This window comes from Sebastes umbrosus, chromosome 10 (assembly GCF_015220745.1).
Source record: "Sebastes umbrosus isolate fSebUmb1 chromosome 10, fSebUmb1.pri, whole genome shotgun sequence".
Taxonomy (NCBI): domain Eukaryota; kingdom Metazoa; phylum Chordata; class Actinopteri; order Perciformes; family Sebastidae; genus Sebastes; species Sebastes umbrosus.
The window spans coordinates 14,068,810-14,084,159 of record NC_051278.1 but is presented as its reverse complement, the minus strand read 5'-3'; the positions used below and the strand labels follow the sequence as shown (position 1 = coordinate 14,084,159).

The following is a 15,350-nucleotide window of genomic DNA, read 5'->3' as shown; positions in this document are numbered from 1 at the left end:
AAATACTTCAGACCTGTTTGGTAGTGATAAACAGAAACACATTTCAATTTGAATCATGTTAATACCAGTTTGTTTTGCTCTTATGTTCCGGGTGCTTTGTTATCAAATGTCGCTTTAGCTTTTTCCGGCTTCATGGCTTTGATCGCCAGCACCCGAAGACACATGACGAATTTTAGTCTCCCGTCGCTGTAGATATGTACTTTTTAATGATACAGCACATTTTTATAATTTATAGCAAATTACTTCGCAGACCCCCTGACAGAGTGCCACAGACCCCACTTTGAGAATCGCTGCTCTACACATCATGGGGTGTGAAACTGGGTCAGATTTGGCTAAAGAAACAATTAAATGGTCTCCTACATGTTTAGCATTTATTGTTAAATGACGCATGCAAATTAATTTCTTTTATTTTAGAGCAAAGCTGCAAAATCAGACGCCTAAAAATTTGATTTAATTCACACAGTTGGACTTTTGGAATTCAAAATAAAAAGGCCCACTAAAATCATGAATGAAACTTGCAGTTAGTTATTTCATTTCCACCCAGTGGAAGACCTCAATATGATGTTTAAAGAACAAGCCAGATGCGTCCAGATTTCCACCTCTTAATCTATGGGTTTCGGTCTCTTCTTGGCGCTACTGTATGTGGAGTTTAATAGTCACCAGTTCTTTGAACCCTGCAGTTTCTGCTTCCTGCTGAAATCCAGAGAGCTGGATCTGCCCCAGCCGGCCTGTCTGATAGCCCTCATTGTCTACTTCAGTGGGTACTCTGAAGCCATGGTGCCACCCAACCCCCCCCCCCCCCCCCCCCAACACCCCCTCCCCACTGGCTGTCAGACTACCTAATGGGACGCGTGCGGCTGCTTTGGGGGGTCCCCATCATTAGAAAGTGTCTCACCCTGAACCCCAGCTCCAATCTTTGCCTCTGCTACCAGCAGCGGCCTGGCAGTTTGTTCCTGTCTGTCACCAGCCCCGTGCTATAAAGCCAGTGTTATCTTCAGTGTTAAGTGCAGGCCACAGACGGAGGGTCAGCTTAAAGTGAAGCAGCAGAGACACCCTGTCCCGCCTGGCCCCGCCGCACACAGGAAGCAGGGCTGCGCCGGGTCCCTCTGTCTGGCCCCGGAGCCGTGGCCAGCTACGCAGGCGCTAATGCGAGGAGACACTCGGCCAAATGACTCTCTAATTTCCCCTCAGGACTCAGACGATCCCTCTGGCCCTTGAGAATCAGACCGAGGATTTGTTCGGAGTGATTTGTTTTGTCTTGTCCACCCTCTCCCTGTGCAATTCCCTCACTCAAGTTCTAGTTCTCTGCCTCCCGGCGTTGTTGGGGCCACTAAATTGGGGATTTGAGAAAAGAGGCATTAACAGAGGACGAGCCCTTAGAGGATAAAAGCTGTAGCTTAAAGTCCTGCAAAACTGACGTAAAAGAAAGCAACAAGTCACCATTTCACAGGGAAACTTTAATCCGTAGTAACTCCTGTGAGATGAGTTGCAGCCTTTAATAAAATGCGAGGTTTTCTAATATGCCTCGGTCATGTTTTGTGACGCCCATAATCTATTCATCTGCTAAAGGAACTAATGCTGTGTGAGTGAACGAGCCGCTCTGCCTCTCAGTGCGTCACATTCGCAGACCTGTAGCTTAATTCCCTTCCAACAGGGGTTTAATTGAGTGAGTAACACACACGCAGTTAAAGCCCTGTGAATACAAACTGCTATCGCCGACTGCCTCCGAAATCTGTTGAGAAATTAAACAATGATGCATCAAGCTGGTTTTCTGCTGAGATATGAATGATAATGACATTGCAGTCAAACTCTGATGCTGTGCTCAGGCTGTTGTGTTTAACTTCTAAGTGCATCATGAAAAATAACTCAGCGGTTATATTCTTATAATATGCCTCCATTCTGGTAATGCCTTCATACACATACTGTATGTATGCATATGTATGTATATACAGTATATGTGTGTGTATATTAGGGCTGTCAATTGATTAAAATATTTTATCGCGATTAATTGCATGATTGTACATAGTTAATCGCGATTAATCACAAATTAATCAAATTTTTTTTCTGTTCTAAATGTACCTTAAAGGGAGATTTGTCAAGTATTTAATACTCTTATCAACATGTGAGTGGACAAATATGCTTGCTTTATGCAAATGTATGTATATGTTTATTATTGGAAATCAATTAACAACACTAAACAATGACAAATATTGTCCAGAAACCCTCACAGGTACTGCATTTAGTATAAAAAATATGCTCAAATCATAACATGGCAAACTGCAGCCCAACAGGCAACAACAGCTGTCAGTGTGTCAGTGTGCTGACTTGACTATGACTTACCCCAAGCTGCATGTGATTATCATAAAGTGGGCATGTCTGTAAAGGGGAGACTCGTGGGTACCCATAGAACCCGTTTTCATTCACATATTTTGAGGTCAGAGATCGAGAGACTTCTTTGAAAATGGCCATGCCAGTTTTTCTTCGCCAACATTTAACGCAAGGAGCGTTATTTAGCCTCGTTCCCGACAAGCTAGTATGACAATGGATTCTTTAGGTTTTCTAGTTTCATATGATACCAGTATCTTCACTCTAACTTTAAAACTGAAAGATCAATTGTGTTAATGAAGAAATTATAGTGGCGTTAAAACGACAAATTAAAATTTGTTCTAATGCGTTATTATCGCGTTAACTTTGACAGCTCTAGTGTACATATGTATGTATACAATATACACATATATACTGTATATACATATTTAAAAAAAAATTAAAACATATTTGTGTATCAGAAATTAGTTTTTTCCTCTTTTCTCTCCCATTAATCATCTCACAACCTCTCAGATTTATCTTGTGACCCTTTGGAGGAGCCCGACCCCTAGGTTGGGAACCAGTGCATTAACCTCCCTAGCTGTATATAAAGTCCTTGAGCTGCTTACACATTGATGCATCAGTGTTGAAATGTAATTTATTATAACATATCATTCACAGGGGGGCATTTTATGCAAAAGAACTTTCACTTTTGATACTTTAAGTACATTTAAGTGGTAATACTGCTATACTTTTACTTTAGGATTTTACATTCAGAACTTTCACTTGTAATGGAGTATTTTTTTTACAGTGGGTTACACGAGTTAAAACTGGTTTGGTGTCTCTATACCATTACAAATATAAAAGTAAGAAAGGTTGGTCTGTTTATCCAATATGGATGTTATATGAGTGAAAAATCCATTTTTAAACACGTGGTCAACCAATATCCCTCCGCCTGGGAAATAGTCCCTCTGTGTCACTGTGTGTGTTTGTTGGCTAATGACATTTTAATCTAAGCTGTTGCGATGAGAATGAACTCTTAATTAATAATTAATAGTCACACAACACTTAAAGCTTTCTCTTTATATGAATCAAAGTGACTATATATGTGAACTTCAACTGTCCTCAATAAACGCAGCATCTTTTATTCTGAGCATCAGGTGCTGCTGATTGGCCACTAAATCAATATTTTCTTATTATCTAATTAACACAATATTTGCTCACACTGCATGATTACTCTCGTGAAACATCACATATTAAACACACGCACACACATTTCTTCTATATGAAATAATGACATCATATCTCACATCTTTACCACTAGAATGCGTCTGATCTGATGAGTTATTTATAGGACTCACTTCACTAAATATAACCCGCCTCGATCATCTGTCATCACGTCACAATAAGCAACAGGCAACATTTTCCCTTTTTTGTTTTTTCCTCTTGTTGAGATGGAGGAGAGGTTATTTTGGGGCTATAAAAGGAGGGACGCTCACAAAGGCTGGACACTCCTCATCCAGGCCAGGAGCAGTAGAGGACTGGTAGGTAGGACATCTTTAACCAAGGGACAACATTAGTTTATATCTCAAAAATGTGTGTTTTTAAAGGAAAATCTAATATATATATATATATTTTTTACACTTATTAAATGTGTATGTTTTACCTCCTAGGTGGCTACATCAGCATCAAAATGACTATCTGGTGCAACTCCTGCAGATGTCATGTGAGTGCTCCGTGCACCTCCCATCATCTGCCTGAGGATCACCGCAGCTCCTTCTGCAGGAGGTTCAGGTCAGTGACTCTTCTCCTCCTCCTCCTCCTCTTCCTCTCTGCTCCATGTCCTCTAGTGGCTGAATCAACACATGGCTGTTTTAGAAAATTAACTCTGCAACCCTGCAGTGAATGCACCACAGGGAGCACTTAATCCAGTTTTCTCCTGTCTGCAGCCTGTTACTGTATGTGTGATGTGGACTAATCCAGCCACAATGGTGCTGCTAAAGTGGGACACTGCCTTTATGTGGGACACCTATAAGCTCCAGTGGGTGTAGGTCTTCCTCAAACAAATACAAGTCAACAAAACTATTGATATTTTATGGCTTTCTTATATGCCTAAATGCTTGAAAGCTATTATAGTCATTATTCTTTATTTATTTATTATCATTTATAGTCTTATTGTTTGTTCGATGTTGCTCGATTCTCCATGTAACATCCACGCATAAGCCTCGGTTTTGTAACAGCAATAACATTGAGTGTTAAAATTACTGAACATGGGATTGCACATTTGCTACATTTAATTTGAATGTTTCCTACATTAATTAAGGTGATTTTTAACAGACTTTTCAGTGTCCCGCATTTTGGACATGACTGTCCCACATTAGAAAATCAACATTTTTCTGAGAAAACTTTATTTTATGAGTGATATCTGATTAGGACACATCCTGGGGATTTCTGATGTAGTACTGGGGTTTGGATTTAATGTATTGGCTTCATATCACAATATATTCCAGAAATCTGAAATGCAAAAAAATGTCCCACATTAGGCTTATTCACCCTACTGCATTAAAACATATCAAGCTGGTTCAGATTAGTCAATACCAGGATGCTTTGGTGCAGAATCATTAATAAATTACTTTGAAATAATAGAATAATAGTCTACTAGTGGCAATTTATAATGTTTTTGTGAATTTAATTGTGGCTTAAAATCTTGGTCGAGTATCTCTAAAAATAATCCTCAAACACATCCTATCAGTTACATAATTTGAGTGGATCTTTGTCGTTAAGGCGCTGCGATACAAACTGATAGATTTCTCCTTTTGTGGCACTTTGTGTGTCCCTGTGACGTGGGGCGCCCCGCTCCGAGGACACCCACTTTATAAGGCAATGAAGGGAGCAGCAGTAGCCCAGCCTCCCCTTTGTGTGTGACGCCCACGCTGAAGCCTTGGCAGCTATAAAAACCCCCGGCTCTCGGTGGATGGGCCCAGACAGATACTGATCACACAGACAAAGTCTGCTGAGAGCCCTCGTGTCTGCCGCTGACACGACAGCCTCTCATATCAGCAGTTTCCATAGGAACCCTTGAGGAAGAGGCACACCAGGCTGAATTGTGAAATTGGTTCAGGCCAATTACTCCTTTTGTCTTCATTTGATTTCTTTTTTTCCTCCACACTTGTCTCTTGGAGGAGGACAGAGTTTTTTTTTAAATGCAAGTGTGGCAGTGGACCAAACTTCCCTCAGTTTTCTTCCCACCTCTGACCTCCGTGACCATGGTCTCTCACAGATCCACCAAAGGAGCGTCCAAAGCCCGACGGGACCACATCAATCATGAGATCAGGGACATGCGTGCTCTGTTGCCCATCACCCAGGAGGACCAGGAGCGTCTCTCCTACCTGCACTCCATGGCCGCCATCTGTGCCTACATCAGAAAGTCTGTTCTCTTCCAGGGTGAGTCCTCTCACAGTCATTCTTTAATATCTTTGAACTACGAATCTACATTCAGCCTGCGTCCCTGTTTAACAAAATGGGAGTAAGTTTGCAGCACCACAGGGACTATATCAAAGACAACCTGCAGAGATGCATCGAGTGTAACTAAGGCTGAACTCCCTCTTTCCTCCCTCAGGACTCCCAGCTGGGGTGAGATCTCACTGCTCTCTGCCGTACGAGGCCTTTCTTCCAGCCCTGCACGGCTTCATCCTGGTCACTACGGCACAGGGGAAGCTGGTCTACGTGTCCGAAAATGTAGCTGAATATCTCGGCCTTTCCATGGTGAGTCAACTCGGGACATCTTTTGGTGCTTTAATGTTCTCAATTGGCTTTTCATGTGTTGTATCTAATGGTAAAAACCTAATTTTTCCAGATAGATGTGCTTCAAGGAGACACTTTCTACGACATGGTGGAACGCTCTGACGTTGATATTGTTAAATCAAACCTGGATATTGAAAAGAACTCATCATCAGGTAACTTTAAAGACTTAGATATCACTTCTTTGTGAAGCATTTTAAAATGTGATTAGTTACTATCACAAATTTAAGAGATTGATCACCATAAAATCGTTTAATTCATAGTTTCTGAAGAATTGCTATCCTATTCGTGCTACTGACAGACTAAACTGTTATCTTTCTTCAGAGAGGAGCTTTATATGCTGTATGCAAACCACCAAGGCCTTCAAACTGCAACACGGCAGCTGCTGTTCCATGCTGGTCAGAGGGAGCTTCCAGTCTTCCTCCTCTTCAGTCCATTCCACCAACCAGCCTGTGTTTGTGGCTCTCTGCACCCCCACGGTCAACAGCCTGCCGAGCTCTGACTCCAACTGCTGTCTCAGCTTCAGCAGTGTCCACAGATTCGATATGACCTTCACTCAGCTGTCAGACAGGTAAATTCATAAATCCTCCTTTAAAACAGATGTAATCAAAAATGTTCTCACGCTGGTTACTGACAAATGTTTCATTCTTTTTCAGTGTTTTATATTTTTTGGGGTATTCGTCAGAAGAAATGACCGACCGATCGTGGTACAGTCTCGTTCACCCTGAAGATCTTTCACTGAGTGCAGATTCTCATAGAAGTTTAAGTAAGTGTACGATCTGTTGAAGGAAAACTTGTTTTACACTGATTGAATACTTACGACAACAGCCTTTTGCAATGAGAAACAAGTTAAGGGTCCGAACACAAAACTAAAAACATATTTAAAGTATTTTTTAGAACATTAAATACCACCAACTACAGCAAGCAAGCCGCGTGCAACTTTAAGGGTCAATTTTCAACTCCTCTCTTACTCTAAAACAAAGTCTGAGAAGGTTTGAAAGAGCTCAGGGATGCTGAAAATTGCATCATTAATCTCTAAAATGTGAGAACAAGAAAGACCGTTTTACTTCATTTTAGTTTCTTTAGTTTTGTTTTGGATTTGCAGGCTTAAAGTAGAACATTTAGTGATGGAGCGCTGGTTTTATTGTGTGCATGATAATAACCCTGAATGTTTCTCCCCTGTCCCGTCCAGTGCAGGCAGATGAGGGCTTCCAGGTGGAGATGGTGCTCAGACTCCAGTGCAAGGATCTGTCCTGGACCTGGATCTACATTCGAGCTAACAAGGACTCTGAGTGCAAGAGCGTGAGCTGCACTAACTTCATCATCAGGTAAAACCAACTTCACTTTTCCTGAGCTGACGGTGTAAGAAATGTTTTTTTCAAGTCACAAACTTAATTCATTGTTTTGCTCTTGCAGTGAAACAGAGGCCAGATTTCTGCAGAAGAAAATCAGCAGCGATGCTTTCAAGCCATCATCTCTGGCAAATACCTGCCACTTTGCAGGTCAACAGTCGCCTCATCACTCTCAGAACTATAGCAACACTAAATGCTGTAAAAGACAGAGGACGTCTAACAGCCAAAGCGAGGAGCCGGTTGCCAAAGCCAGGAGGGAGTCGGAGCAAGATGTATACTATGTGGCGTGCGCCTCCTCCCGTGGCGATAGCTCACCTGTTCCCTCGGGCGACAGCGGCGCTCTCTTCACCCCTCCCTACAGCCCGGCCTCCTCCGGCTCCCCTCTGCAGCAGGAGGAGCTCAGCCATGACCTCCTGATGGATGTGCATGGATACACCGATCAGCTGCTGTCCTCCCCTGAGTGCTCTCCCTCCTATTACTCCTACCCAGAGGCAGGGCTCACCTGTCACCAATCACCCTCCGACTCCCTCCCTGCAGCCGCCGCCGAACAAACATTTGACCAGGCAGCCTTCCTCAGCGCTCGCTCTCCACTCTCCTCCTCATCTCCCACCTATGATTTCCCAGCTTGTACGGCTGATGCTCGATTAGTTCCAGACTGCCTGTCTGTGTCGGACACGTGTGAGAGCCCGGTGGACTGTGCTCTGCATCAAGATGACTTCAGCCTCCTCCAGCAGCCACAGGGGGGCAGTCTCGTCCAGGTGCATCACGTTCCTCACCATTTGTTGCCCATACATCTTCTCACCCCCAACCAGTCTCCCACATCCACAGAGTCGAACCATTACGACGAGAGGGAGCAGGCAGAGATCAGTATTCTGGCTCAGCAGATCTCCTCCCTTGCCAGCAGCTTCTCCATGTATCACACCTTTAACCCGCTTCACAACGTGGCCCAAAATGCAACCACCAACACCCTGCCCTCAGCCTGCGACTGGCCTCCTCTCCCATCAGCCCTTCCTCTGAAGCGTGAGCTGGTCCTCGACGACGGCGTGTTCGACAGCATCCTGAAAGACCTGGACATGGTGGCAAGGAAAAGCAGCTTATGTGACCCCCATCAGTTGGATCCGGAGTCCCTCGGTCTCATCGTAGAGGACCCGCTGCCTGCAGAGCAGTTCACTGTCACGGATCCCTTCGGTTTGCAGTTGGGACGCCACCAAAACACTGGGTTGCATCAACTCAATCACTATATGCAGAGTGGCCTTCAGCAAGGTAACGACACAGACACTGATCTAATGATTTTCCTTTCATATATTCACAGATATTAAAGTTACAGTCCACTAATGTTGTTTTCTGTCTCCTTTCAGATGGTCTTGCTGAAGAAAACCTGTACTGAAATAAGTCTGTGACTTAATGTACTACGACGTGTATGACATATTGTCAAATATGGGCGATTCAAAGACGAATGCGAGCAAAGACGTTTAAAGGACATCTTTGCTGAGACACTGTTTCTTCAAATGACTTATTTCTGAATGTAGAAAAGCATCTAAAGTAGATCATTTGCTCTTCAAGACTGCAGCTTTGTCTTCATTTCTCACCACCGCTGTCATCGGGGTTTTATGTTTCGCTGACGTCTTATATTTTATGATATGAGGTACTTTTTTTAAAAGATTTGTCTTTACACTTACACACTGAAATGGAGGTCTATTTTTCTTCTAACGCTGAGTGACTACAGTTTACTATTGAGCACTTTATCAATGTCATTGCCACAGGAGTTTATAAGCGAGAAGGCGTGATGATATAAAGGAATATTATAGATTTCAAAGCTACCTGGATGAGCTTTAACACATAAATCATTCCTTATAACAAAGAGCCATTTGTAAATGTTTGCTTTTAGGTGCCTTAAAAACATGAAGGGAAGACACTTATCAGACTGCTAAAAATAATATTTCCACTCCTTAAATGTCTTTTTTTCCTCAGTGCACATGTTTTCATGCTGTTATGAATAAATAAATAAGTCAGTGAGATAATGATGATTGTGACTTAAACACCTACCTACCTCATTGGTACATCTAAATACATTCCAAGTCTGAATTTCATTCATTCATTGTATTTATTTTGACTCCTTACTCTCACTTAATAGTCTTAAAAATGTTTTTATTTACTGCAATGTGAATCCTAAAGTAAATTTTATTAATTCCACATTTGTTTATTTTTTTCATGGTACTGAATGTTCAATGTTATTGTGTTATTCCTGCAATGTTTGAAATGTAAATAAAACTAATGGAAAAATGCATTGGGTCTTGTTGATATGATGACGAGGGTATTCAACGTATCTTCTTCCACAAAAACGTATTGCATGTGTCAAATACACATGACTCTCCACTCTGTTATTGGAGTCTTTAATACCTTAAAACACAATCAAAACACCATTAAACTTTCATACCATTAGTCCCAAGAAATGGAGTGAAATTCGGTCAATCTGGAGCTATGCTCCAAGCTACATTTTCTACCTGAATTAAACATGGATTAACTGGTTTTGTTTAACCACTTGGGGGCGGTGCAACAAGTTGTAAACACACCAACAGGTAGTACTACCGCCTTACAAGGTTGTTATGGAAAACATGATAGCAAACAGTTGCCTGTTAACACCTCCAGCAGATCTGGAGCAATATTAGTATTCATTCAGAGGCATATTCCTGTCCACCTGATGAATGTAAGATCAATATTCACTTTCTGAAACTGAGCTCACCTGCTAGTTACTAACTGTGTGTCTGCAGTTTGGTGGTGAGCAGGTAGCATACAGTGGGTTTATTTGCTACATCTGGGAACAATGCTGGTGAGGCGATAGTGAACCAAAACAGTTTTAGCTGCAGGCTGTAAAACCAAAACAATGAAACCTGAAAGATGCCAAAAAGCTACTTAGATTTGAGGAGAAAGACACCTTTTACATTACTCTTAAAAGCAGGGTGGGTGATCTTGAGAAACCAGCAAGTATATACTTGCCATCTCCATTCCACTCCTTTTACACTAGATTTTAAAAATGATCCCACCGAAAGACCCAGCCCAGTGTTGCCAACTCTTTTCCAATGAAAGCAGCACTAGATCCAAAAGTCCCTAAATCTAGTGAGAAAGTCGCTTCAGACCTCCCTCCAAAGCCACTCCCCCACTGTTATCATATAGATATATAATAATGAACTTGAATGATGAACATGTCTATTGTTGATACTCACAGCTGTCAAGCTACAGCAGCTTGTTGAAGACTCGCAGGCTTATTATGCCGAATTCAAACCAGGCAGCGGCAAAGTGCGGCTCGCCGCAATAATTACATTTTCCTGCAGCCGGGAGGCGTGTCCATGTGTTTCAGGCGGGAAGAAATTCTTTGTAACACAGGTCAACATCGAACAGTGTAACAGGAGTCACAGGATCTGTTTACTGATCAGCTGTGGGTCTTCTCTGGTCTTCACTTCACCGCTAAAAGTTAAACTCCCAACTTTTGTTTGTCCGCATTTCAAACGAAATGAAAACGAGAATCGCCGAGCTCGGGAGCGTCCGCCGCAGCTTTACATAGACATTGCATGGCAGCTTGCCACAGGCCACACTTCACACTTCAACTCTGGTGTGAATTCCGCGTTACAGTCGTGCAACAGCCACAGATACCGGATTTGTTCCTTTTTTTTGTCGGAGCATTTGTTTTTTTGATTGCTGTCGGGATGTATTGATAATTTCAACTAACAAACAATTTTGTTAAAATCTTTACCAACCCTACCTTTAATAACGTGAGCATTAGTTAATATAGAAATATTGATTAGTCCAGCTTTAATTATACACCCTGTAGGAACATTTATTCATAACAAAGACTATTTTTTTATGAGCACTCTCTCTTCATCTGATCACATTGCAGATGTCTAAACAACTGAGCTGTTCAATGCTCCATTGATTTTTACATCTTGTGGTTGGTCATACCAATGAGAGTATATCAGCTGTATACAGGGGAAATCAATTATGTCAGAGCAGAGTCAATGCATAAATGAATAGTTAGACAAAGAAGTGATTGATGGATCACCGTCATTAAACAGAGACGCTGCTCCAGAGAAGCACCAATGTGGAGCAGAAAGCTCACAGGGGGCACTACAGCCGAGCTGCTGGTGCACTGCAGAGCCCCTGTGGTCGTCTCATGCGGGTTAAAACAGCCACTAGATGGAGTGATAGCTCCAACAGCCTCCCAGTAACACAGATATCATACCATTAGTGGAATATTACTTAAAAAGCATTGAAAAAAGTGGAGGAGGAGCATGTGTGTGTGTGTGTGTGTGTGTGTGTGTGTGGCCATGAGAGCACAAAGGACATCATTCGGTCCGTTCATGAGCAAACAGCCCAGATGCCTCGTCTTATCCATGGAGACCTAATTAAGAGTGATGTCTGTTGAAGGGTACAATGACAGACAAAGTTCCTAACAAGTCCCCACATCTGCTGTCTGCGCTCCAGCGTTACCTGGAATGATAATGATTTCCCAGAGGCACCGGTGACACCGAGACCGTGGCATCGACGCATTTGTCCACACCAGGGAGACAGCAAAAAATCCACCTTTTCACTTCACCGGCATCATCCCATCCCAATAACGCCACGTCTCTACACATTACTGAACAGCAAAAGAGAGTTTTCTGTAGCTGTGGATGATTATTATTAGAGCAGGCATGGCTCTGTGTTGAAGTGGTGGTGTTAGGTGACTTAGAAATCAAAGAAAATAGTATTTAGATTAATGGCTGTTTGTGTGTGACAGTGATGTAAAATATCACAGACAGCTGCCTCCCTGATATTAAATTAAGATGATGATAGATTGAATTAACAAAAGCTAAGCCTCACAGGAATAATGAGGAACTTTAGGAGTCTGCCAGTGGAAGAAGTGAGTGATGAAATGCAGTTCAGATGATTCATAACTGGGATCTGAGCGCAGCACTGGGGCTGAAGATGATACCACACAGTAGAACTGACAAAAGAGAAACACAGGCAAAACTGTCATCCGCCCTACTTCAGTGGCTTCTAAAGTGCTTTCTCAGGTGGATGGCTGGAGGGCGGATGCTGAGGGAAAAGCGCATCAGTGCAGTTAAACAGAGCAGCTCATGGATGAGATTCTTTTTCAAAGCCGTGCCTCCCACAAGCAGCCGGGGTTTTCATATCCTGCCTCACCGGTGCCTTCTCACAGAATGATTACCTCATTTGCTTGCTAAGAAAAGAAACCTCCAAATTGAAACTCGCGCTGATTTCAGACAGCAGGGCCTCAGGTGGCGCTGCCATGTCTTCGTTTATTTACCGGCTTTATGCTTTTATTGTCACTGCAACCGGGCTTGAGGGCTTCATTGAAAGCTTATCTCGGGGTATACGTTTTGAAACACACGAAGATGTGGAAAGACAGAATGTGATTTGTCTATTTTTCCTCCAGGCTGATTTGGCACAGGCGATAGCCGCCAAGGTCACGGAAAGATGTCACATGCTGTCATGAGGGAGCTGTTATTGTATGTTAACCTGAATCTGCCTTTTCATTGTCCACCCTCCAGTGCTCAGTGTGTAATTCATTTCCTCCCTGTCTCAACGTATAAGACGGCCCACAATTGTTTTGGCTGCATCATATTTCTATGTGTATAATGTCCCACTTTTCAAAGGAGGCACCTGACTGGTGTTGGCTCAGTCAGCACACGCTGACACTGTAATTGGGTTAAACAAAAAGACTACAAAAATAGACTGCAGCCTGTTCCTTCAGGACCTCTTCTGTTCCTCCTGTTGCCATGTGTGAAACCACAGCTCTGTTTAAACACTGGATCCCAGTCATGCAGTGTCAACACATCCCTTTTGATATTCACGAGAGAAAGGCCGGCCAACCAGGGGGAAGAACACAAACAGCCATAACAACGGAGCCTACTTACATATGAATTTATGTTCTACCGTTCTCTCTCAGGGAGGAGTTTGCCGCCGAAGCACCTGTCCGCAGAGGAGACATAAGCCTCCCACTGTGTCAAGATTTGCTAAACACATTATGTTTTGTTGATGGAAATTCTTGTGTATTGAAAAAACTATAAGAATTTCCATTAAAGACTTTCGAATACGTGCCTGGATGTAGTATTGTGCTTTACAGCAATCCCAAACAGATTGTCATGGGTTTATGTTCTTTTTTTCTCTAGATGCAATTGCCTGCTGCTGGTTTTCGGGAGGGAAAGTCTCTCAATATAGTGTGTATTTACCCTCCACAGGCTCAGCATTCAGGAAAATCAATGCTCTGTGCAGGAATTCCAATACACCGCAGCACATAGGTGGATCTCTGCAAGATACAGTTTGATTTTTCAAGCGCCGCTGTTGTTCGTGGAGTAATGCGGGTATTTAGAGTAATTGATGAAAGTGGCAGTGATTGCTAGTGATTACCCGCATGTGGTGGTACAGCCAGGGGTGCATTACATATATACCGTCCATATATACGTGGCCATGCATCGTAAACATGTTTATCTCTCCGCTTCGGCAGAATCCCAGGGGCCAACATTAATAAACAAGACTGTATCTCGTGGACGGCTCAAAGAGGCTTGGAAATGATTAGAAAGCAATTAAGTGAGATGCAATTGTAAATTAATTCATCAAGAAATAGTATAAAATAAAAAAGGATTCATAAATCACAAAATAATTGATGTATAGCTGAATTAGAAATTGGTATTAATACCTAATTAAATGGTGGAATGTGTTAAATCAATTTGATGACCCAGTTTCTAATTGGAAAATAAATGGCTGAATATTTTTTGAAGTAAAGAGGTAAAAATTAAACACTAAAGTATGGTTTACATTTTGTACTACCATGTCATTTGCTAGTGCCCTCATAATTTCAAGTGTTAATTGTAAAAAAGAAATGTCCCTCTTAGCCCCCCAAACCATCCATTCAAGAATGGAGTGTAAGTGGAAGAAGAAGAATTCTCTAAACATGTCAGTTAACGCTGGCTACAAAGTTTTGTTGGCTATTAAAGATTTAGTATGTCCCAATACATAGTATGTCAAATGCAGTATGCCAAAAATACCAGATGTCCTACTACAGTCGGTCGCATTTTGCAGTAGCGGATATATTGGTGCCTTCAAATGGGGTCGTGTTTACCGTGTTCACGAGAAGAGTCCATATGAACGCCCCCCTCATGTCGTATTCACGACCTCGTAAGTGGAAAGTTTCTGAAAGCTCTGAGTTCACAACTTGTGACGTGTTTGTTGACGTTGTCAGAAATGGCGGAGGCCATGGAAGTTCATTTTTCGGTGCATAATAAGTGAATATATTGTAATTTTAGTCGTATGTTGTTCTTCTTCATAATTTTACAATATGTCTGAGGAAATTATTGATATTCTCAACGGCCAAATCTTTTTCCTCTGTCATTATGCCTTTGCATTTACTGCATTATGTTACCCACTTGCTGGCTTGCTAGATTATTGTGCCTTCTATATGCTGACAGTAACGTTAATATTATCGTTGCTTAGCAGCGGTGTTCTCACGACTTATAGTACTACAGTAACTGTAACCATTTGAACGTCAAGCATATTGTTAACACTACTCCCCATGTTGTAAATACGAGCTCACGAGTTTCATTTGAAGGCCCCACATGAGGAAGAGGCTCAAAGTTCAAGGCGCAATGTTATGAGAAATAGAATATGTACCAGTTGTATGCATACTGCATGCTTATCACTTGGGTATTTTATTTATTTATTGTATGCCCTGTCTTATTTTATGTATTTACTTCTTCTGTTAGAATCTGTGCTGCTGTGCAACTGCAATTTTCCAACGGGGATAAATTAAGTGCTATCCTATCCTATCCTATCCTATGGTACAGGACATAGCCTACTTTGTAAGGGCAGCTGCAGTACGTAGGCTCCTAAAAGTAA

The 15,350-nt window shown here is 42.2% G+C and overlaps 1 protein-coding gene across 1 annotated transcript; it reads left to right on the top strand.

The window, feature by feature from the left end:
- Positions 1-2,881: 2,881 nt before the first annotated feature.
- npas4l (neuronal PAS domain protein 4 like) lies at positions 2,882-9,730 on the top strand. The gene is made up of 10 exons (XM_037781574.1): positions 2,882-3,852; positions 3,978-4,098; positions 5,585-5,748; positions 5,924-6,069; positions 6,161-6,260; positions 6,430-6,676; positions 6,762-6,871; positions 7,298-7,433; positions 7,522-8,720; positions 8,816-9,730. The coding sequence occupies exons 1-10, from the start codon at positions 3,759-3,761 to the stop codon at positions 8,842-8,844; spliced, it is 2,346 nt and encodes a 781-aa protein (XP_037637502.1). The 5' UTR covers positions 2,882-3,758; the 3' UTR covers positions 8,845-9,730.
- Positions 9,731-15,350: the final 5,620 nt, after the last annotated feature.